The sequence below is a fragment of the Oncorhynchus gorbuscha genome, linkage group LG12 (assembly GCF_021184085.1).
Source record: "Oncorhynchus gorbuscha isolate QuinsamMale2020 ecotype Even-year linkage group LG12, OgorEven_v1.0, whole genome shotgun sequence".
Lineage (NCBI taxonomy): Eukaryota > Metazoa > Chordata > Actinopteri > Salmoniformes > Salmonidae > Oncorhynchus > Oncorhynchus gorbuscha.
The window spans coordinates 3141868-3168249 of NC_060184.1; the positions used below are offsets into that span (position 1 = coordinate 3141868).

General features: G+C 46.7%; 1 protein-coding gene across 8 annotated transcripts in view; it reads right to left on the reverse strand.

The window, feature by feature from the left end:
• LOC123990453 (ensconsin-like) overlaps positions 1-26382 on the reverse strand; it is an 86068-nt gene that overhangs the window by 6393 nt on the left and 53293 nt on the right. For all 8 annotated transcript variants that reach the window (XR_006830643.1, XR_006830642.1, XM_046290991.1 and 5 more), the window contains 6 exons: positions 25468-25625; positions 23352-23494; positions 20814-21094; positions 19967-20114; positions 19772-19889; positions 16567-16671 (listed from right to left, as the gene is read on the reverse strand). Coding sequence is in view for 6 of the 8 variants with exons in the window: in XM_046290991.1 (XP_046146947.1) it covers positions 16567-16671; positions 19772-19889; positions 19967-20114; positions 20814-21094; positions 23352-23494; positions 25468-25625 (953 nt within the window). In the remaining 2 variants the exon portion in view is untranslated. The remainder of the gene's footprint in view (positions 1-16566; positions 16672-19771; positions 19890-19966; positions 20115-20813; positions 21095-23351; positions 23495-25467; positions 25626-26382) is intronic.

The window sequence follows — 26382 nt, forward strand, 5'->3', positions numbered from 1 at the left end:
AGTAAACACAGGGTACCTAGTAAATACAGGGTACCTAGTAAACACAGGGTACCTAGTAAATACAGGGTAACTAGTAAATACAGGGTACCTACATTTGGAGGTAAACACAGGGTACCTAGCAAACACAGGGTACCTAGTAAACACAGGGTACCTAGTAAATACAGGGTAACTAGTAAACACAGGGTACCTACATTTGGAGGTAAACACAGGGTACCTAGCAAACACAGGGTACCTAGTAAATACAGGGTACCTAGTAAACACAGGGTAACTAGTAAACACAGGGTAACTAGTAAACACAGGGTACCTACATTTGGAGGTAAACACAGGGTACCTAGCAAACACAGGGTACCTAGTAAATACAGGGTACCTAGTAAACACAGGGTAACTAGTAAACACAGGGTAACTAGTAAACACAGGGTACCTACATTTGGAGGTAAACACAGGGTACCTAGTAAATACAGGGTACCTAGTAAACACAGGGTAACTAGTAAACACAGGGTACCTACATTTGGAGGTAAACACAGGGTACCTAGCAAACACAGGGTACCTAGTAAATACGGGGTACCTAGTAAATACGGGGTACCTAGTAAACACAGGGTAACTAGTAAACACAGGGTAACTAGTAAACACAGGGTACCTACATTTAGAGGTAAACACAGGGTACCTATAGTAAACACAGGGTACCTACATTTGGAGGTAAACACAGGGTACCTACATTTGGAGGTAAACACAGGGTACCTACATTTGGAGGTAAACACAGGGTACCTACATTTGGAGGTAAACACAGGGTACCTACATTTGGAGGTAAACACAGGGTACCTACATTTGGAGGTAAACACAGGGTACCTACATTTAGAGGTAAACACAGGGTACCTATAGTAAACACAGGGTACCTACATTTGGGGGTAAACACAGGGTACCTACATTTGGAGGTAAACACAGGGTACCTACATTTGGAGGTAAACACAGGGTACCTACATTTGGAGGTAAACACAGGGTACCTATATTTGGAGGTAAACACAGGGTACCTACATTTGGAGGTAAACACAGGGTACCTAAATTTGGAGGTAAACACAGGGTACCTACATTTGGAGGTAAACACAGGGTACCTACATTTGGAGGTAAACACAGGGTACCTATATTTGGAGGTAAACACAGGGTACCTACATTTGGAGGTAAACACAGGGTACCTACATTTGGAGGTAAACACAGGGTACCTATATTTGGAGGTAAACACAGGGTACCTACATTTGGAGGTAAACACAGGGTACCTATATTTGGAGGTAAACACAGGGTACCTACATTTGGAGGTAAACACAGGGTACCTACATTTAGAGGTAAACACAGGGTACCTATAGTAAACACAGGGTACCTACATTTGGAGGTAAACACAGGGTACCTACATTTGGAGGTAAACACAGGGTACCTACATTTGGAGGTAAACACAGGGTACCTACATTTGGAGGTAAACACAGGGTACCTATATTTGGAGGTAAACACAGGGTACCTAAATTTGGAGGTAAACACAGGGTACCTAAATTTGGAGGTAAACACAGGGTACCTACATTTGGAGGTAAACACAGGGTACCTACATTTGGAGGTAAACACAGGGTACCTACATTTGGAGGTAAACACAGGGTACCTACATTTGGAGGTAAACACAGGGTACCTACATTTGGAGGTAAACACAGGGTACCTATATTTGGAGGTAAACACAGGGTACCTACATTTGGAGGTAAACACAGGGTACCTATATTTGGAGGTAAACACAGGGTACCTACATTTGGAGGTAAACACAGGGTACCTAAATTTGGAGGTAAACACAGGGTACCTAAATTTGGAGGTAAACACAGGGTACCTAAATTTGGAGGTAAACACAGGGTATCTACATTGCTCATATTATCAGGTCGCTGTGCTATTTTAGCATTAAGCATTCTGATGTAGCCTGATGTAGCATCGTGGCTCGGCTGTAGACGGCTGAAGCATGGGGATAATCCCTCACATTCTGATGTAGCATCGTGGCTCGGCTGTAGACGGCTGAAGCATGGGGATAATCCATCGGCATTTATTTAGGCTACTAATCATTAGCTAGATCACAAATTCTTGTCACAATATCAGAATTCGATACCAATACCAGCTTCAGTATAATAATACTGAGTACCATAACGATACCACAGAGAGAGAGAAAAACAATGCCGAAAGTCAAATATACAGAAGTGCTACTGTCTAAAACATGGTGGTCTATCCTCCATCTGGAGAGCAACTGGGTCAGCCCTACTCAAAACACACCCACGGCAGCTTCAGGTCCTACAGGAGAGCTACTGGGTCAGCCCTACTCAAAACACACCCACGGCAGCTTCAGGTCCTACAGTCTGATGTGAACAGTCTGATGTCTACAGTCTGAACAACAGTCTGATGTGAACAGTCTGAACAACAGTCTGAACAACAGTCTGAACAACAGTCTGATGTGAACAGTCTGAACAACAGTCTGAACAACAGTCTGATGTGAACAGTCTGATGTGAACAGTCTGAACAACAGTCTGAACAACAGTCTGAACAACAGTCTGAACAACAGTCTGAACAACAGTCTGAACAACAGTCTGAACAACAGTCTGATGTCTACAGTCTGATGTCTACAGTCTGATGTCAACAGTCTGATGTCAACAGTCTGATGTCAACAGTCTGATGTGAACAGTCTGAACAACAGTCTGAACAACAGTCTGAACAACAGTCTGAACAACAGTCTGATGTGAACAGTCTGATGTGAACAGTCTGATGTGAACAGTCTGATGTGAACAGTCTGATGTGAACAGTCTGATGTGAACAGTCTGATGTGAACAGTCTGATGTGAACAGTCTGATGTGAACAGTCTGAACAACAGTCTGAACAACAGTCTGAACAACAGTCTGAACAACAGTCTGAACAACAGTCTGAACAACAGTCTGAACAACAGTCTGATATGAACAGTCTGATATGAACAGTCTGATATGAACAGTCTGATATGAACAGTCTGATGTGAACAGTCTGATGTGAACAGTCTGATGTGAACAGTCTGAACAACAGTCTGAACAACAGTCTGAACAACAGTCTGAACAACAGTCTGAACAACAGTCTGAACAACAGTCTGATGTGAACTGAACAGTCTGAACAACAGTCTGAACAACAGTCTGAACAACAGTCTGAACAACAGTCTGAACAACAGTCTGAACAACAGTCTGAACAACAGTCTGAACAACAGTCTGAACAACAGTCTGAACAACAGTCTGAACAACAGTCTGAACAACAGTCTGAACAACAGTCTGATATGAACAGTCTGATATGAACAGTCTGATATGAACAGTCTGATATGAACAGTCTGATATGAACAGTCTGATGTGAACAGTCTGAACAACAGTCTGAACAACAGTCTGAACAACAGTCTGAACAACAGTCTGAACAACAGTCTGAACAACAGTCTGAACAACAGTCTGATATGAACAGTCTGAACAACAGTCTGATATGAACAGTCTGATGTGAACAGTCTGAACAACAGTCTGAACAACAGTCTGAACAACAGTCTGAACAACAGTCTGAACAACAGTCTGATGTCTACAGTCTGATGTGAACAGTCTGAACAACAGTCTGATATGAACAGTCTGATGTGAACAGTCTGATGTGAACAGTCTGATGTGAACAGTCTGATGTGAACAGTCTGATGTGAACAGTCTGAACAACAGTCTGATATGAACAGTCTGATATGAACAGTCTGAACAACAGTCTGAACAACAGTCTGATGTGAACAGTCTGATGTGAACAGTCTGAACAACAGTCTGAACAACAGTCTGAACAACAGTCTGAACAACAGTCTGAACAACAGTCTGAACAACAGTCTGAACATCTGAACAACAGTCTGATATGAACAGTCTGATATGAACAGTCTGATGTGAACAGTCTGATGTGAACAGTCTGATGTGAACAGTCTGATGTGAACAGTCTGAACAACAGTCTGAACAACAGTCTGAACAACAGTCTGAACAACAGTCTGAACAACAGTCTGATATGAACAGTCTGAACAACAGTCTGATATGAACAGTCTGATGTGAACAGTCTGAACAACAGTCTGAACAACAGTCTGAACAACAGTCTGAACAACAGTCTGATGTCTACAGTCTGATGTGAACAGTCTGAACAACAGTCTGATATGAACAGTCTGATGTGAACAGTCTGATGTGAACAGTCTGATGTGAACAGTCTGATGTGAACAGTCTGATGTGAACAGTCTGATGTGAACAGTCTGAACAACAGTCTGAACAACAGTCTGAACAACAGTCTGAACAACAGTCTGAACAACAGTCTGAACAACAGTCTGAACAACAGTCTGAACAACAGTCTGATGTCTACAGTCTGATGTGAACAGTCTGATGTGAAGTGTCCTCCTTCAGTGTCCTCCTTCAGTGTCCTCCTTCAGTGTCCTCCTTCAGTGTCCTCCTTCAGTGTCCTCCTTCAGTGTCAGTGTCCTCCTTCAGTGTCAGTGTCCTCCTTCAGTGTCAGTGTCCTCCTTCAGTGTCCTCCTTCAGTGTCCTCCTTCAGTGTCCTCCTTCAGTGTCCTCCTTCAGTGTCCTCCTTCAGTGTCCTCCTTCAGTGTCCTCCTTCAGTGTCCTCCTTCAGTGTCCTCCTTCAGTGTCCTCCTTCAGTGTCAGTGTCCTCCTTCAGTGTCAGTGTCCTCCTTCAGTGTCAGTGTCCTCCTTCAGTATTACATATCTTTACTTTTGTCTGCATGGAAGGCATGTGTCCATTATGTTCCTATGAAAATCTCTCTCTGATCAGAAAGACCGGTTTGAACCGGCGCCAAATGGATTTCTTAAATCACAATATTGATCGATCAAAAGAAGCGATTAACAATCAGAGTAAACATGGTTTAAAAATGCACCCGTTCATGAGTGTCGGCCATTCGTGGATATGAGTGCGTGTCGGCCATTCGTGGATATGAGTGCGTGTCGGCCATTCGTGGATATGAGTGCGTGTCGGCCATTCGTGGATATGAGTGCGTGTCGGCCATTCGTGGATATGAGTGCGTGTCGGCCATTCGTGGATATTCGCGAGAACTGCTGGAAGTTCTTTTATTAGGACATGACATTAATTCATGCTAATAATAGCTGGCTAAATAGGTAATAGCATAGCATAGATACCGTAGCTCTACCATCTCTAAAGCATAGATACCGTAGCTCTATCATCTCTAAAGCATAGATACCGTAGCTCTATCATCTCTAAAGCATAGATACCGTAGCTCTATCATCTATAAAGCATAGATACCGTAGCTCTATCATCTCTAAAGCATAGATACCGTAGCTCTTTAGCTCTAGCATCTTGAAAGTGTAGATACCGTAGCTCTACCATCTCTAAAGCATAGATACCGTAGCTCTTTAGCTCTAGCATCTTGAAAGTGTAGATACCATAGCTCTAGCATCTTGAAAGTGTAGATACCGTAGCTCTATCATCTCTAAAGCATAGATACCGTAGCTCTATCATCTCTAAAGCTTAGATACCGTAGCTCTACCATCTCTAAATCATAGATACTGTAGCTCTTTAGCTCTAGCATCTTGAAAGTGTAGATACCGAAGCTCTATCATCTCTAAAGCATAGATACCGTAGCTCTATCATCTCTAAATCATAGATACCATAGATACAGTAGCTCTATCATCTCCAAAGCATAGATACCGTAGCTCTCTAGCATCTCTAAATCATAGATACCGTAGCTCTACCATCTCTAAAGCATAGATACCGTAGCTCTACCATCTTTAAAGCATAGATACCGTAGCTCTACCATCTTTAAAGCATAGATACAGTAGCTCTACCATCTCTAAAGCATAGATACCGTAGCTCTACCATCTCTAAAGCATAGATACCGTAGCTCTACCATCTCTAAAGCATAGATACCGTAGCTCTACCATCTCTAAAGCATAGATACCGTAGCTCTACCATCTCTAAAGCATAGATACCGTAGCTCTACCATCTCTAAAGCATAGATACCGTAGCTCTCTACCATCTCTAAAGCATAGATACCGTAGCTCTCTACCATCTCTAAAGCATAGATACCGTAGCTCTACCATCTCTAAAGCATAGATACCGTAGCTCTATCATCTCTAAAGCATAGATACCGTAGCTCTATCATCTCTAAAGCAGATACCGTAGCTCTACAATCTCTAAAGCATAGATACCGTAGCTCTACCATCTCTAAAGCATAGATACCGTAGCTCTATCATCTCTAAAGCATAGATACCATAGCTCTACCATCTCTAAAGCATAGATACCGTAGCTCTACCATCTCTAAAGCATAGATACCGTAGCTCTACCATCTCTAAAGCATAGATACCGTAGCTCTACCATCTCTAAAGCATAGATACCATAGCTTTATCATCTCTAAATCATAGATACCGTAGCTCTCTATCATCTCTAAATCATAGAAAGCATAGATACCGTAACTCTACCATCTCTAAAGCATAGATACCGTAGCTCTACCATCTCTAAAGCATAGATACCGTAGCTCTATCATCTCTAAAGCATAGATACCGTAGCTCTACCATCTCTAAAGCATAGATACCGTAGCTCTATCATCTCTAAAGCATAGATACCGTAGCTCTATCATCTCTAAAGCATAGATACCGTAGCTCTACCATCTCTAAAGCATAGATACCGTAGCTCTACCATCTCTAAAGCATAGATACCATAGCTCTATCATCTCTAAATCATAGATACCGTAGCTCTACCATCTCTAAAGCATAGATACCGTAGCTCTACCATCTCTAAAGCATAGATACCGTAGCTCTACCATCTCTAAAGCATAGATACCGTAGCTCTATCATCTCTAAAGCATAGATACCGTAGCTCTTTAGCTCTAGCATCTTGAAAGTGTAGATACCGTAGCTCTACCATCTCTAAAGCATAGATACCGTAGCTCTTTAGCTCTAGCATCTTGAAAGTGTAGATACCATAGCTCTAGCATCTTGAAAGTGTAGATACCATAGCTCTATCATCTCTAAAGCATAGATACCGTAGCTCTATCATCTCTAAAGCATAGATACCGTAGCTCTACCATCTCTAAATCATAGATACCGTAGCTCTTTAGCTCTAGCATCTTGAAAGTGTAGATACCGAAGCTCTATCATCTCTAAAGCATAGATACCGTAGCTCTATCATCTCTAAATCATAGATACCATAGCTCTTTAGCTCTACCATCTCTAAAGCATAGATACAGTAGCTCTATCATCTCCAAAGCATAGATACCGTAGCTCTCTAGCATCTCTAAATCATAGATACCGTAGCTCTACCATCTCTAAAGCATAGATACCGTAGCTCTACCATCTTTAAAGCATAGATACAGTAGCTCTACCATCTCTAAAGCATAGATACCGTAGCTCTACCATCTCTAAAGCATAGATACCGTAGCTCTACCATCTCTAAAGCATAGATACCGTAGCTCTACCATCTCTAAAGCATAGATACCGTAGCTCTACCATCTCTAAAGCATAGATACCGTAGCTCTACCATCTCTAAAGCATAGATACCGTAGCTCTACCATCTCTAAAGCATAGATACCGTAGCTCTACCATCTCTAAAGCATAGATACCGTAGCTCTCTACCATCTCTAAAGCATAGATACCGTAGCTCTACCATCTCTAAAGCATAGATACCGTAGCTCTATCATCTCTAAAGCATAGATACCGTAGCTCTATCATCTCTAAAGCAGATACCGTAGCTCTACCATCTCTAAAGCATAGATACCGTAGCTCTACCATCTCTAAAGCATAGATACCGTAGCTCTATCATCTCTAAAGCATAGATACCATAGCTCTACCATCTCTAAAGCATAGATACCGTAGCTCTACCATCTCTAAAGCATAGATACCGTAGCTCTACCATCTCTAAAGCATAGATACCGTAGCTCTACCATCTCTAAAGCATAGATACCATAGCTTTATCATCTCTAAATCATAGATACCGTAGCTCTCTATCATCTCTAAATCATAGAAAGCATAGATACCGTAACTCTACCATCTCTAAAGCATAGATACCGTAGCTCTACCATCTCTAAAGCATAGATACCGTAGCTCTATCATCTCTAAAGCATAGATACCGTAGCTCTACCATCTCTAAAGCATAGATACCGTAGCTCTATCATCTCTAAAGCATAGATACCGTAGCTCTATCATCTCTAAAGCATAGATACCGTAGCTCTACCATCTCTAAAGCATAGATACCGTAGCTCTACCATCTCTAAAGCATAGATACCATAGCTCTACCATCTCTAAAGCATAGATACCGTAGCTCTCTATCATCTCTAAATCATAGATACCGTAGCTCTACCATCTCTAAAGCATAGATACCATAGCTTTATCATCTCTAAATCATAGATACCGTAGCTCTCTATCATCTCTAAATCATAGATACCGTAGCTCTACCATCTCTAAAGCATAGATACCGTAGCTCTACCATCTCTAAAGCATAGATACCGTAGCTCTACCATCTCTAAAGCATAGATACCGTAGCTCTACCATCTCTAAAGCATAGATACCGTAGCTCTACCATCTCTAAAGCATAGATACCGTAGCTCTCTCATCTCTAAAGCATAGATACCGTAGCTCTCTACCATCTCTAAAGCATAGATACCGTAGCTCTCTACCATCTCTAAAGCATAGATACCGTAGCTCTACCATCTCTAAAGCATAGATACCGTAGCTCTATCATCTCTAAAGCATAGATACCATAGCTCTATCATCTCTAAAGCATAGATACCGTAGCTCTATCATCTCTAAAGCATAGATACCGTAGCTCTATCATCTCTAAAGCATAGATACCTTAGCTCTTTAGCTCTAGCATCTTGAAAGTGTAGATACCGTAGCTCTACCATCTCTAAAGCATAGATACCGTAGCTCTTTAGCTCTAGCATCTTGAAAGTGTTGATACCGTAGGTCTAGCATCTTGAAAGTGTAGATACCGTAGCTCTATCATCTCTAAAGCATAGATACCGTAGCTCTATCATCTCTAAAGCATAGATACCGTAGCTCTACCATCTCTAAATCATAGATACCGTAGCTCTTTAGCTCTAGCAAGTGTAGATACCGAAGCTCTATCATCTCTAAAGCATAGATACCGTAGCTCTATCATTTCTAAATCATAGATACCATAGCTCTTTAGCTCTACCATCTCTAAAGCATAGATACAGTAGCTCTATCATCTCCAAAGCATAGATACCGTAGCTCTCTAGCATCTCTAAATCATAGATACCGTAGCTCTACCATCTCTAAAGCATAGATACCGTAGCTCTACCATCTCTAAAGCATAGATACCGTAGCTCTCTCATCTCTAAAGCATAGATACCGTAGCTCTCTACCATCTCTAAAGCATAGATACCGTAGCTCTCTACCATCTCTAAAGCATAGATACCGTAGCTCTACCATCTCTAAAGCATAGATACCGTAGCTCTATCATCTCTAAAGCATAGATACCATAGCTCTATCATCTCTAAAGCATAGATACCGTAGCTCTATCATCTCTAAAGCATAGATACCGTAGCTCTATCATCTCTAAAGCATAGATACCTTAGCTCTTTAGCTCTAGCATCTTGAAAGTGTAGATACCGTAGCTCTACCATCTCTAAAGCATAGATACCGTAGCTCTTTAGCTCTAGCATCTTGAAAGTGTTGATACCGTAGGTCTAGCATCTTGAAAGTGTAGATACCGTAGCTCTATCATCTCTAAAGCATAGATACCGTAGCTCTATCATCTCTAAAGCATAGATACCGTAGCTCTACCATCTCTAAATCATAGATACCGTAGCTCTTTAGCTCTAGCATCTAGAAAGTGTAGATACCGAAGCTCTATCATCTCTAAAGCATAGATACCGTAGCTCTATCATTTCTAAATCATAGATACCATAGCTCTTTAGCTCTACCATCTCTAAAGCATAGATACAGTAGCTCTATCATCTCCAAAGCATAGATACCGTAGCTCTCTAGCATCTCTAAATCATAGATACCGTAGCTCTACCATCTCTAAAGCATAGATACCGTAGCTCTACCATCTCTAAAGCATAGATACCGTAGCTCTACCATCTCTAAAGCATAGATACCGTAGCTCTACCATCTCTAAAGCATAGATACCGTAGCTCTACCATCTCTAAAGCATAGATACCGTAGCTCTACCATCTTTAAAGCATAGATACAGTAGCTCTACCATCTCTAAAGCATAGATACCGTAGCTCTACCATCTCTAAAGCATAGATACCGTAGCTCTACCATCTCTAAAGCATAGATACCGTAGCTCTACCATCTCTAAAGCATAGATACCGTAGCTCTACCATCTCTAAAGCATAGATACCGTAGCTCTACCATCTCTAAAGCATAGATACCGTAGCTCTACCATCTCTAAAGCATAGATACCGTAGCTCTACCATCTCTAAAGCATAGATACCGTAGCTCTACCATCTCTAAAGCATAGATACCGTAGCTCTATCATCTCTAAAGCATAGATACCGTAGCTCTATCATCTCTAAAGCATAGATACCGTAGCTCTATCATCTCTAAAGCATAGATACCGTAGCTCTTTAGCTCTAGCATCTTGAAAGTGTAGATACCGTAGCTCTACCATCTCTAAAGCATAGATACCGTAGCTCTTTAGCTCTAGCATCTTGAAAGTGTAGATACCGTAGCTCTAGCATCTTGAAAGCAGATACCGTAGCTCTATCATCTCTAAAGCATAGATACCGTAGCTCTACCATCTCTAAATCATAGATACCGTAGCTCTTTAGCTCTAGCATCTTGAAAGTGTAGATACCGAAGCTCTATCATCTCTAAAGCATAGATACCGTAGCTCTATCATCTCTAAATCATAGATACCATAGCTCTTTAGCTCTACCATCTCTAAAGCATAGATACAGTAGCTCTATCATCTCCAAAGCATAGATACCGTAGCTCTCTAGCATCTCTAAAGCATAGATACCGTAGCTCTACCATCTCTAAAAATAGATACCGTAGCTCTACCATCTCTAAAGCATAGATACCGTAGTACCATAAAAGCATAGATACCGTAGTCTACCATCTTTAAAGCATAGATACAGTAGCTCTACCATCTCTAAAGCATAGATACCGTAGCTCTACCATCTCTAAAGCATAGATACCGTAGCTCTACCATCTCTAAAGCATAGATACCGTAGCTCTACCATCTCTAAAGCATAGATACCGTAGCTCTACCATCTCTAAAGCATAGATACAGTAGCTCTACCATCTCTAAAGCATAGATACCGTAGCTCTACCATCTCTAAAGCATAGATACCGTAGCTCTACCATCTCTAAAGCATAGATACCGTAGCTCTACCATCTCTAAAGCATAGATACCGTAGCTCTACCATCTTTAAAGCATAGATACAGTAGCTCTACCATCTCTAAAGCATAGATACCGTAGCTCTACCATCTCTAAAGCATAGATACCGTAGCTCTACCATCTCTAAAGCATAGATACCGTAGCTCTACCATCTCTAAAGCATAGATACCGTAGCTCTACCATCTCTAAAGCATAGATACCGTAGCTCTCTACCATCTCTAAAGCATAGATACCGTAGCTCTACCATCTCTAAAGCATAGATACCGTAGCTCTACCATCTTTAAAGCATAGATACAGTAGCTCTACCATCTCTAAAGCATAGATACCGTAGCTCTATCATCTCTAAAGCATAGATACCTTAGCTCTTTAGCTCTAGCATCTTGAAAGTGTAGATACCGTAGCTCTACCATCTCTAAAGCATAGATACCGTAGCTCTTTAGCTCTAGCATCTTGAAAGTGTTGATACCGTAGGTCTAGCATCTTGAAAGTGTAGATACCGTAGCTCTATCATCTCTAAAGCATAGATACCGTAGCTCTATCATCTCTAAAGCATAGATACCGTAGCTCTACCATCTCTAAATCATAGATACCGTAGCTCTTTAGCTCTAGCAAGTGTAGATACCGAAGCTCTATCATCTCTAAAGCATAGATACCGTAGCTCTATCATTTCTAAATCATAGATACCATAGCTCTTTAGCTCTACCATCTCTAAAGCATAGATACAGTAGCTCTATCATCTCCAAAGCATAGATACCGTAGCTCTCTAGCATCTCTAAATCATAGATACCGTAGCTCTACCATCTCTAAAGCATAGATACCGTAGCTCTACCATCTCTAAAGCATAGATACCGTAGCTCTCTCATCTCTAAAGCATAGATACCGTAGCTCTCTACCATCTCTAAAGCATAGATACCGTAGCTCTCTACCATCTCTAAAGCATAGATACCGTAGCTCTACCATCTCTAAAGCATAGATACCGTAGCTCTATCATCTCTAAAGCATAGATACCATAGCTCTATCATCTCTAAAGCATAGATACCGTAGCTCTATCATCTCTAAAGCATAGATACCGTAGCTCTATCATCTCTAAAGCATAGATACCTTAGCTCTTTAGCTCTAGCATCTTGAAAGTGTAGATACCGTAGCTCTACCATCTCTAAAGCATAGATACCGTAGCTCTTTAGCTCTAGCATCTTGAAAGTGTTGATACCGTAGGTCTAGCATCTTGAAAGTGTAGATACCGTAGCTCTATCATCTCTAAAGCATAGATACCGTAGCTCTATCATCTCTAAAGCATAGATACCGTAGCTCTACCATCTCTAAATCATAGATACCGTAGCTCTTTAGCTCTAGCATCTAGAAAGTGTAGATACCGAAGCTCTATCATCTCTAAAGCATAGATACCGTAGCTCTATCATTTCTAAATCATAGATACCATAGCTCTTTAGCTCTACCATCTCTAAAGCATAGATACAGTAGCTCTATCATCTCCAAAGCATAGATACCGTAGCTCTCTAGCATCTCTAAATCATAGATACCGTAGCTCTACCATCTCTAAAGCATAGATACCGTAGCTCTACCATCTCTAAAGCATAGATACCGTAGCTCTACCATCTCTAAAGCATAGATACCGTAGCTCTACCATCTCTAAAGCATAGATACCGTAGCTCTACCATCTCTAAAGCATAGATACCGTAGCTCTACCATCTTTAAAGCATAGATACAGTAGCTCTACCATCTCTAAAGCATAGATACCGTAGCTCTACCATCTCTAAAGCATAGATACCGTAGCTCTACCATCTCTAAAGCATAGATACCGTAGCTCTACCATCTCTAAAGCATAGATACCGTAGCTCTACCATCTCTAAAGCATAGATACCGTAGCTCTCTACCATCTCTAAAGCATAGATACCGTAGCTCTACCATCTCTAAAGCATAGATACCGTAGCTCTACCATCTTTAAAGCATAGATACAGTAGCTCTACCATCTCTAAAGCATAGATACCGTAGCTCTATCATCTCTAAAGCATAGATACCGTAGCTCTATCATCTCTAAAGCATAGATACCGTAGCTCTATCATCTCTAAAGCATAGATACCGTAGCTCTTTAGCTCTAGCATCTTGAAAGTGTAGATACCGTAGCTCTACCATCTCTAAAGCATAGATACCGTAGCTCTTTAGCTCTAGCATCTTGAAAGTGTAGATACCGTAGCTCTAGCGTCTTGAAAGTGTAGATACCGTAGCTCTATCATCTCTAAAGCGTAGATACCGTAGCTCTACCATCTCTAAATCATAGATACCGTAGCTCTTTAGCTCTAGCATCTTGAAAGTGTAGATACCGAAGCTCTATCATCTCTAAAGCATAGATACCGTAGCTCTATCATCTCTAAATCATAGATACCATAGCTCTTTAGCTCTACCATCTCTACAGCATAGATACAGTAGCTCTATCATCTCCAAAGCATAGATACCGTAGCTCTCTAGCATCTCTAAAGCATAGATACCGTAGCTCTACCATCTCTAAAGCATAGATACCGTAGCTCTACCATCTCTAAAGCATAGATACCGTAGCTCTACCATCTCTAAAGCATAGATACCGTAGCTCTACCATCTTTAAAGCATAGATACAGTAGCTCTACCATCTCTAAAGCATAGATACCGTAGCTCTACCATCTCTAAAGCATAGATACCGTAGCTCTACCATCTCTAAAGCATAGATACCGTAGCTCTACCATCTCTAAAGCATAGATACCGTAGCTCTACCATCTTTAAAGCATAGATACAGTAGCTCTACCATCTCTAAAGCATAGATACCGTAGCTCTACCATCTCTAAAGCATAGATACCGTAGCTCTACCATCTCTAAAGCATAGATACCGTAGCTCTACCATCTCTAAAGCATAGATACCGTAGCTCTACCATCTCTAAAGCATAGATACCGTAGCTCTACCATCTCTAAAGCATAGATACCGTAGCTCTACCATCTCTAAAGCATAGATACCATAGCTTTATCATCTCTAAATCATAGATACCGTAGCTCTCTATCATCTCTAAATCATAGAAAGCATAGATACCGTAACTCTACCATCTCTAAAGCATAGATACCGTAGCTCTACCATCTCTAAAGCATAGATACCGTAGCTCTATCATCTCTAAAGCATAGATACCGTAGCTCTATCATCTCTAAAGCATAGATACCGTAGCTCTACCATCTCTAAAGCATAGATACCGTAGCTCTACCATCTCTAAAGCATAGATACCATAGCTCTACCATCTCTAAAGCATAGATACCGTAGCTCTCTATCATCTCTAAATCATAGATACCGTAGCTCTACCATCTCTAAAGCATAGATACCATAGCTTTATCATCTCTAAATCATAGATACCGTAGCTCTCTATCATCTCTAAATCATAGATACCGTAGCTCTACCATCTCTAAAGCATAGATACCGTAGCTCTACCATCTCTAAAGCATAGATACCGTAGCTCTACCATCTCTAAAGCATAGATACCGTAGCTCTACCATCTCTAAAGCATAGATACCGTAGCTCTACCATCTCTAAAGCATAGATACCGTAGCTCTCTCATCTCTAAAGCATAGATACCGTAGCTCTCTACCATCTCTAAAGCATAGATACCGTAGCTCTCTACCATCTCTAAAGCATAGATACCGTAGCTCTACCATCTCTAAAGCATAGATACCGTAGCTCTATCATCTCTAAAGCATAGATACCATAGCTCTATCATCTCTAAAGCATAGATACCGTAGCTCTATCATCTCTAAAGCATAGATACCGTAGCTCTATCATCTCTAAAGCATAGATACCGTAGCTCTATCATCTCTAAAGCATAGATACCGTAGCTCTATCATCTCTAAAGCATAGATACCTTAGCTCTTTAGCTCTAGCATCTTGAAAGTGTAGATACCGTAGCTCTACCATCTCTAAAGCATAGATACCGTAGCTCTTTAGCTCTAGCATCTTGAAAGTGTTGATACCGTAGGTCTAGCATCTTGAAAGTGTAGATACCGTAGCTCTATCATCTCTAAAGCATAGATACCGTAGCTCTATCATCTCTAAAGCATAGATACCGTAGCTCTACCATCTCTAAATCATAGATACCGTAGCTCTTTAGCTCTAGCATCTAGAAAGTGTAGATACCGAAGCTCTATCATCTCCAAAGCATAGATACCGTAGCTCTCTAGCATCTCTAAATCATAGATACCGTAGCTCTACCATCTCTAAAGCATAGATACCGTAGCTCTACCATCTCTAAAGCATAGATACCGTAGCTCTACCATCTTTAAAGCATAGATACAGTAGCTCTACCATCTCTAAAGCATAGATACCGTAGCTCTACCATCTCTAAAGCATAGATACCGTAGCTCTACCATCTCTAAAGCATAGATACCGTAGCTCTTTAGCTCTAGCATCTAGAAAGTGTAGATACCGAAGCTCTATCATCTCCAAAGCATAGATACCGTAGCTCTCTAGCATCTCTAAATCATAGATACCGTAGCTCTACCATCTCTAAAGCATAGATACCGTAGCTCTACCATCTCTAAAGCATAGATACCGTAGCTCTACCATCTTTAAAGCATAGATACAGTAGCTCTACCATCTCTAAAGCATAGATACCGTAGCTCTCTACCATCTCTAAAGCATAGATACCATAGCTTTATCATCTCTAAATCATAGATACCGTAGCTCTCTATCATCTCTAAATCATAGATACCGTAGCTCTACCATCTCTAAAGCATAGATACCGTAGCTCTACCATCTCTAAAGCATAGATACCGTAGCTCTACCATCTCTAAAGCATAGATACCGTAGCTCTTTAGCTCTAGCATCTTGAAAGTGTAGATACCGAAGCTCTATCATCTCTAAATCATAGATACCATAGCTCTTTAGCTCTACCATCTCTACAGCATAGATACAGTAGCTCTATCATCTCCAAAGCATAGATACCGTAGCTCTACCATCTCTAAAGCATAGATACCGTAGCTCTACCATCTCTAAATCATAGATACCGTAGCTCTAGCATCTTGAAAGTGTGCCTCGGTAGGAGTATCATTTAACGTTTTAGTTGTCGCCATGGTGACAACAACTTAGCAGCGGCACAATATAACGGAAACACCAAACACCATCTCCGGTTTTAGTTGTCGCCATGGAAACACCATTCTGTTAAGACGGGAAACCCTGTAACGTACCTTCTTCCTCTCCAACCTTTCAGCCTCTTCTTTCTGAAAATGTTTCTCTCTCTCCTTCCTCAGTCTGTCTGCATCCTCCCTCTGCCGACATTCCTCCTCCTCTCTCTGAGAACACAGAGACAGACAGAGAAATATATGAGTAAAGATCATAACGTCGACCCCTCTACGGGCCGGGCGACCCCTCTACGGGCCGGGCGACCCCTCTACGGGCCGGGCGGCCCCTCTACGGGCCGGGCGGCCCCTCTACGGGCCGGGCGGCCCGAAGGGCCGGGCAACCCCGCTACAGACAAGACGACCCCGCTACAGACAAGACGACCCCGCTACAGACAAGACGACCCCGCTACAGACAGGCCTCTACAGACAGGACGACCCCTCTACAGACAGGCCTCTACAAACAGGACGACCCCTCTACAGACAGGACGACCCCGCTACAGACAAGACGACCCCGCTACAGACAAGACGACCCCGCTACAGACAAGACGACCCCGCTACAGACAAGACGACCCCGCTACAGACAAGACGACCCCGCTACAGACAAGACGACCCCGCTACAGACAAGACGACCCCGCTACAGACAAGACGACCCCGCTACAGACAAGACGACCCCGCTACAGACAGGCCTCTACAGACAGGACGACCCCTCTACAGACAGGCCTCTACAAACAGGACGACCCCTCTACAGACAGGCCTCTACAGACAGGACGACCCCTCTACGGACGGGACGACCCCGCTACGGGCGGGGCGACCCCTCTACGGGCGGGGCGACCCCGCTACAGACGGGACGACCCCGCTACAGACGGGACGACCCCGCTACAGACGGGACGACCCCGCTACAGACGGGACGACCCCGCTACAGACGGGACGACCCCGCTACAGACGGGACGACCCCGCTACAGACGGGACGACCCCGCTACAGACGGGACGACCCCGCTACAGACGGGACGACCCCGCTACAGACGGGACGACCCCGCTACAGACGGGACGACCCCTCTACAGACGGGACGACCCCTCTACAGACGGGACGACCCCTCTACAGACGGGACGACCCCTCTACAGACGGGACGACCCCTCTACAGACGGGACGACCCCTCTACGGACGGGACGACCCCTCTACAGACAGGACGACCCCTCTACAGACAGGACGACCCCTCTACAGACAGGACGACCCCTCTACGGACAGGACGACCCCTCTACAGACAGGACGACCCCTCTACGGACAGGACGACCCCTCTACGGACAGGACGACCCCTCTACGGACAGGACGACCCCTCTACGACAGGACGACCCCTCTACGGACAGGACGACCCCTCTACGGACAGGACGACCCCTCTACAGACAGGACGACCCCTCTACGGACAGGACGACCCCTCTACGGACAGGACGACCCCTCTACGGACAGGACGACCCCTCTACGGACAGGACGACCCCTCTACGGACAGGACGACCCCTCTACGGACAGGACGGCCCCTCTACGGACAGGACGACCCCTCTACGGACAGGACGACCCCTCTACGGACAGGACGACCCCTCTACGGACAGGACGACCCCTCTACGGACAGGACGACCCCTCTACGGACAGGACGACCCCTCTACGGACAGGACGACCCCTCTACGGACAGGACGACCCCTCTACGGACAGGACGGCCCCTCTACGGACAGGACGACCCCTCTACGGACAGGACGGCCCCTCTACGGACAGGACGGCCCCTCTACGGACAGGACGACCCCTCTACGGACAGGACGACCCCTCTACGGACAGGACGACCCCTCTACGGACAGGACGACCCCTCTACGGACAGGACGACCCCTCTACGGACAGGACGACCCCTCTACGGACAGGACGACCCCTCTACGGACAGGACGACCCCGCTACGGGCAGGGCGACCCCTCTACGGGCAGGGCGACCCCTCTACGGGCAGGGCGACCCCTCTACGGACAGGGACGACCCCGCTACAGACAGGGACGACCCCGCTACAGACGGGACGACCCCGGGCGACCCCGACGGGACGACCCCGCTACAGGCGGGACGACCCCGCTACAGACGGGCAGGGCGACCGACCCCGCTACAGACAGGACGACCCCGCTACAGACAGGACGACCCCGCTACAGACGGGACGACCCCGCTACAGACGGGACGACCCCGCTACAGACGGGACGACCCCGCTACAGACGGGACGACCCCGCTACAGACGGGACGACCCCGCTACAGACGGGACGACCCCGCTACAGACAGGACGACCCCGCTACAGACAGGACGACCCCGCTACAGACAGGACGACCCCGCTACAGACAGGACGACCCCGCTACAGACAGGACGACCCCTCTACAGACAGGCCTCTACGGGCAGGGCGACCCCTCTACGGGCAGAGCGACCCCTCTACGGGCAGGGCGACCCCTCTACGGGCAGGGCGACCCCTCTACGGGCAGGGCGACCCCTCTACGGGCAGGGCGACCCCTCTACGGGCAGGGCGACCCCTCTACGGGCAGGGCGACCCCTCTACGGGCAGGGCGACCCCTCTACGGGCAGGGCGACCCCTCTACGGGCAGGGCGACCCCTCTACAGGGCGACCCCTCTACGGGCGACGACCCCCTCTACGGGCAGGGCGACCCCGCTACGGGCAGGGCGACCCCTCTACAGGCAGGGCGACCCCTCTACGGGCAGGGCGACCCCTCTACGGACAGGACGACCCCTCTACAGACAGGACGACCCCTCTACAGACAGGACGACCCCTCTACAGACAGGACGACCCCTCTACAGACAGGACGACCCCTCTACAGACAGGACGACCCCTCTACAGACAGGACGACCCCTCTACAGACAGGACGACCCCTCTACAGACAGGACGACCCCTCTACAGACAGGACGACCCCTCTACAGACAGGACGACCCCGCTACAGACAGGACGACCCCTCTACAGACAGGACGCCCCTCTACGGGCAGGGCGACCCCTCTACAGACAGGGCGACCCCTCTACAGACAGGGCGACCCCTCTACAGACAGGGCGACCCCTCTACAGACAGGGCGACCCCTCTACGGACAGGGCGACCCCTCTACAGACAGGACGACCCCTCTACAGACAGGGCGACCCCTCTACAGACAGGGCGACCCCTCTACAGACAGGGCGACCCCTCTACAGACAGGACGACCCCGCTACAGACAGGACGACCCCGCTACAGACAGGCAGAGTGTGAGAGAGAGTCTGACCTGTTTCTGCAGTCGCTCTGCCTCCTCTCTCTCCTGCTGGGCTCTCTCCTCCTCCTCCTCCCTCCTTCTTCTCTCCTCCTCTTCCTCTCTCCTCTGTCTCTCCTCAGCCTTACCACACCTGGATACACACAGAGTAAGTACACACACAGTACACAGAACACACACAGAACACACACAGAACACACACAGTTGTACCTCTCTGCCTCCTGTATCCCTCTCCTCTCCTCCCCTCTCTCCCTCTGTTCCCGGGCTTGTCTGCGTTTCTCTGCCAGGACCCGTGTGGCCTCCTCTGGGTCTGTGGTGCCCGCAGTAGACTTATGGGCTGGGGAACTGCCCACACTCTCTATACACACACACACACATGCACACACACACACACACACACACACACGTCATGTGGCTGTACAATGCTGTGATGTGGAATATCCTAGGCTGCAGTAACAGACCAGACCAGCTGCAGTAACAGACCAGCTGCAGTACCAGACCAGCTGCAGTAACAGACCAGCTGCAGTAACAGACCAGCTGCAGTAACAGACCAGCTGCAGTAACAGACCAGCTGCAGTAACAGACCAGCTGCAGTAACAGACCAGCTGCAGTAACAGACCAGACCAGCTGCAGTAACAGACCAGACCAGCTGCAGTAACAGACCAGCTGCAGTAACAGACCAGCTGCAGTAACAGACCAGCTGCAGTAACAGACCAGCTGCAGTAACAGACCAGCTGCAGTAACAGACCAGCTGCAGTAACAGACCAGCTGCAGTAACAGACCAGCTGCAGTAACAGACCAGCTGCAGTAACAGACCAGACCAGCTGCAGTAACAGACCAGACCAGCTGCAGTAACAGACCAGCTGCAGTAACAGACCAGCTGCAGTAACAGACCAGACCAGCTGCAGTAACAGAACAGAACGCTAGCTGTCGTGTGTGTGTGTGTGTGTGTGTGTGTGTGTGTGTGTGTGTGTGTGTGTGTGTGTGTGTGTGTGTGTGTGTGTGTGTGTGTGTGTGTGTGTGTGTGTGTGTGTGTGTGTGTGTGGCCTCCACTCACCGCTGACTGCTGACAGTGTGTCCTTCGTGTCTGTGCTGGGGAAGGCTTTGGGTTGGCCCAGGCTCTGGGGGCGGGGCTGGGAGGGGGTCACAGCCCCCTGGTCTCCCTCAGGTCCTCCTGCCTGTAGTCCAATTAGAGACAGGCTCTCTGGCACTGTCCTGCTGGGCCTGAGGTTCCCCAAGTCCTCTCCACGGGGAGACCGTAGCTGCTTGGGGGTGGAGGGGCGAGGGGACAGCTTCTGGGGGGGTCTGTAGGGAGGAAGGGACAGCTTCTGGGGGGGTCTGGAGGGAGAAAGGGGAGAGCGTATTTGGCTACTCTGAAATGGCACCCTATTCCCTATATAGAGCACTACTCTTATTTATATTGAACCTTTATTTAACTCTGTAAATAACAATGTGTTCTTAACCATGACAGCCTAGGAATAGTGGGTTAACTGGTCTAGGAATAGTGGGTTAACTGGTCTAGCAACAGTGGGTTAACTGGTCTAGGAATAGTGGGTTAACTGGTCTAGGAATAGTGGGTTAACTGGTCTAGGAATAGTGGGTTAACTGGTCTAGGAATAGTGGGTTAACTGGTCCAGGAATAGTGGGTTAACTGGTCTAGGAATAGTGGGTTAACTGGTCTAGGAACAGTGGGTTAACTGGTCTAGGAACAGTGGGTTAACTGGTCTAGGAACAGTGGGTTAACTGGTCTAGGAACAGTGGGTTAACTGGTCTAGGAACAGTGGGTTAACTGGTCTAGGAACAGTGGGTTAACTGGCCTAGGAACAGTGGGTTAACTGGCCTAGGAACAGTGGGTTAACTGGCCTAGGAACAGTGGGTTAACTGGCCTAGGAACAGTGGGTTAACTGGCCTAGGAACAGTGGGTTAACTGGTCTAGGAACAGTGGGTTAACTGGTCTAGGAACAGTGGGTTAACTGGTCTAGGAACAGTGGGTTAACTGGTCTAGGAACAGTGGGTTAACTGGTCTAGGAACAGTGGGTTAACTGGTCTAGGAACAGTGGGTTAACTGGTCTAGGAACAGTGGGTTAACTGGTCTGGGAACAGTGGGTTAACTGGCCTGGGAACAGTGGGTTAACTGGCCTGGGTACAGTGGATTATCTGGTCTGGGAACAGTGGGTTAACTGGTCTAGGAACAGTGGGTTAACTGGTCTAGGAACAGTGGGTTAACTGGTCTAGGAACAGTGGGTTAACTGGTCTAGGAACAGTGGGTTAACTGGTCTAGGAACAGTGGGTTTACTGCCTTGTTCAGGGGCAGAATGACAGCTTGTCACCTTGTCAGTTCAGTTATTCAATCTAGCAACCTTCTGGTTACTGGCCCAATGCCCTAACCACTAGGCTACCTGCCGGCCCAACGCTCTAACCACTAGGCTACCTGCCGGCCCAACGCTCTAACCACTAGGCTACCTGCCGGCCCGACGCTCTAACCACTAGGCTACCTGCCGGCCCAACCAGGGCCTTTGAGCAGGGCCTTTGAGCAGGGCCTTTGAGCAGGGCCTTTGAGCAGGGCCTTTGAGCAGGGCCTTTGAGCAGGGCCTTATAGAGCAGGGCCTTATAGAGCAGGGCCTTATAGAGCAGGGCCTTATAGAGCAGGGCCTTATAGAGCAGGGCCTTATAGAGCAGGGCCTTATAGAGCAGGGCCTTATAGAGCAGGGCCTTATAGAGCAGGGCCTTATAGAGCAGGGCCTTATAGAGCAGGGCCTTTTAGAGCAGGGCCTTATAGAGCAGGGCCTTATAGAGCAGGGCCTTTTAGAGCAGGGCCTTAGAGCAGGGCCTTAGAGCAGAGTCTTTAACCAGTCTTTAACCAGTCTTTAACCAGAGCCTTAGAGCAATGTTAGTGGGTCAGAACCTAACAGGTTCAATTCTCGGGCCGACTCTTTTCTCTGTATATATCAATGATGTTGCTCTTGCTGCGGGCGATTCCCTGATCCACCTCTACGCAGACGACACCATTGTATACACTTTCGGCCCGTCATTGGACACTGTGCTATCTAACCTCCAATCGAGCTTCAATGCCATACAACACTCCTTCCGTGGCCTCCAACTGCTCTTAAACGCTAGTAAAACCAAATGCATGCTTTTCAACCGATCGCTGCCTGCACCCACATGCCCGACTAGCATCACCACACTGGATGGCTCCGACCTTGAATATGTGGACACCTATAAGTACCTAGGTGTCTGGCTAGACTGCAAACTCTCCTTCCAGACCCATATCAAACATCTCCAATCAAAAATCAAATCAAGAATCGGCTTTCTATTCCGCAACAAAGCCTCCTTCACTCATTCATTGTATATAGACTCCCCTTTTTTTTCTCTGTGTTATTGACTTGTTAATTGTTTACTCCATGTGTAACTCTGTGTTGTCTGTTCACACTGCTATGCTTTATCTTGGCCAGGTCGCAGTTGCAAATGAGAACCTGTTCTCAACTAGCCTACCTGGTTAAATAAAGGTGAAATAAAATTTTAAAAAATGAAAAACAGTTACTAACACTAGAAAGAGGACAACTCTAGGATCTCTATGAGCTGCTATTCCACCAACCTGCCAGGTGAGGGCGGTGTCACTCTACTCTGCTGTTTCCCTGGTGACCGGAACCTCTTGTCAGTAGGCGTGGTCAGAGGAGGTGTGGCCAGAGGCAGGGAGAGGTTGCTCCAAGACTTCCTGACAAAGTCCTTATGTTTATCCTTACACACACACACACACACACACACACACACACACACACACACACACACACACACACACACACACACACACACACACACACACACACACACACACACACACGGATGAAATGATCTTCATTCAATTAATGTGGAACTGCCTCCTCTTCCTCTGACACCACATGACTGAAGGGGGTCCAAACTGATTGAGGGTAGCATATTGATGCTAACATGGGACAGTGTGGGGGTCCAGACGGTAGCATATTGATGCATATTGATGCTAACATGGGACAGTGTGGGGGTCCAGACGGTAGCATATTGATGCTAACATGGGACAGTGTGGGGGTCCAGACGGTAGCATATTGATGCTAACATGGGACAGTGTGGGGGTCCAGACGGTAGCATATTGATGCTAACATGGGACAGTGTGGGGGTCTTTGTCATATAAACTGAAATGAGGTATTAGAATGTTTGCAAACAGGAAACGGTGGAGGGATTCCTGCATAGTTCAGCTTTAATAATGCCATAATCCATCACAGACAGACAGACAGACAGACAGACAGACAGACAGACAGACAGACAGACAGACAGACAGACAGACAGACAGACAGACAGACAGACAGACAGACAGACAGACAGACAGACAGACAGACAGACAGACAGACAGACAGACAGACAGACAGACAGACAGACAGACAGACAGACAGACAGACAGACAGACAGACAGACAGACAGACAGACAGACAGACAGACAGACAGACAGACAGACAGACAGACAGACAGACAGACAGACAGACAGACAGACAGACAGACAGACAGACAGACAGACAGACAGACAGACAGACAGACAGACAGACAGACAGACAGACAGACAGACAGACAGACAGACAGACAGACAGACAGACAGACAGACAGACAGACAGACAGACAGACAGACAGACAGACAGACAGACAGACAGACAGACAGACAGACAGACAGACAGACAGACAGACAGACAGACAGACAGACAGACAGACAGACAGACAGACAGACAGACAGACAGACAGACAGACAGACAGACAGACAGACAGACAGACAGACAGACAGACAGACAGACAGACAGACAGACAGACAGACAGACAGACAGACAGACAGACAGACAGACAGACAGACAGACAGACACAGACAGACAGACAGACAGACAGACAGACAGACAGACAGACAGACAGACAGACAGACAGACAGACAGACAGACAGACAGACAGACAGACAGACAGACAGACAGACAGACAGACAGACAGACAGACAGACAGACAGACAGACAGACAGACAGACAGACAGACAGACAGACAGACAGACAGACAGACAGACAGACAGACAGACAGACAGACAGACAGACAGACAGACAGACAGACAGACAGACAGACAGACAGACAGACAGACAGACAGACAGACAGACAGACAGACAGACAGACAGACAGACAGACAGACAGACAGACAGACAGACAGACAGACAGACAGACAGACAGACAGACAGACAGACAGACAGACAGACAGACAGACAGACAGACAGACAGACAGACAGACAGACAGACAGACAGACAGACAGACAGACAGACAGACAGACAGACAGACAGACAGACAGACAGACAGACAGACAGACAGACAGACAGACAGACAGACAGACAGACAGACAGACAGACAGACAGACAGACAGACAGACAGACAGACAGACAGACAGACAGACAGACAGACAGACAGACAGACAGACAGACAGACGGCTGCAGAGCCCACAGTCAGGCTGATCTTTTGTGTCTGACTGACCTGGTTTTCACCGATGCACGCATCAAGTCCGAACGTCGTCATGGGATATCTTACTGGCGCAGGTTGTTATCGTCATGGGATATCTTACCGGTGCAGGTTGTTATCGTCATGGGATATCTTACCAGTGCAGGTTGTTATCGTCATGGGATATCTTACCGGCGCAGGTTGTTATCGTCATGGGATATCTTACCGGTGCGTTGCCGGTGGTCCTCCTGCGGTTGGTCATGTCCATGGGGAGGCGTGGCTCTTGGCTGCGGCAGACGGTCAGAGGCTGGGACTGGATGGACTTGAAGGACATAGATCCCATAGGGTGGCAGGACACCGAGCGAGGACATACAGGCAAGGCTCCTGTCACACGGTCACCACCAATCAGGGGTTAGACATGGACAGGATGGGCGAAAGGAGCGATGGATCGGGTGGAGCAGAGGGAGAGAGGTGGTGAGGGGAGAGAGAGGTGGTGAGGGGAGAGAGAGGTGGTGAGGAGAGAGAGAGGTGGTGAGGAGAGAGAGAGGTGGTGAGGAGAGAGAGAGGTGGTGAGGAGAGAGAGAGATAGGTGAGGAGAGAGAGAGGTGGTGAGGAGAGAGAGAGGTGGTGAGGAGAGAGAGAGGTGGTGAGAGAGAGAGAGGTGGTGAGGAGAGAGAGAGAGGTGGTGAGGGGAGAGAGGTGGTGAGGGGAGAGAGAGGTGGTGAGGAGAGAGAGGTGGTGAGGGAGAGAGAGGTGGTGAGGAGGGAGAGAGAGGTGGTGAGGGAGAGAGAGGTGGTGAGGGAGAGAGAGGTGGTGAGGGAGAGAGAGAGGTGGTGAGGGGAGAGAGAGGTGGTGAGGGGAGAGAGAGGTGGTGAGGGGAGAGAGAGGTGGTGAGGGAGAGAGAGGTGGTGAGGAGAGAGAGAGGTGGTGAGGAGAGAGAGGTGGTGAGGGAGAGAGAGGTGGTGAGGAGGAGAGAGATAGGTGGTGAGGAGAGAGAGAGGTGAGGGGAGAGAGAGGTGGTGAGGAGAGAGAGAGTGGTGAGAGGAGAGAGAGGTGGTGGTGAGGGGAGAGAGAGGTGGTGGGAGAGGGGAGAGAGAGGTGGTGGTGAGGGGAGAGAGAGGTGGTGAGGGAGAGAGGTGGT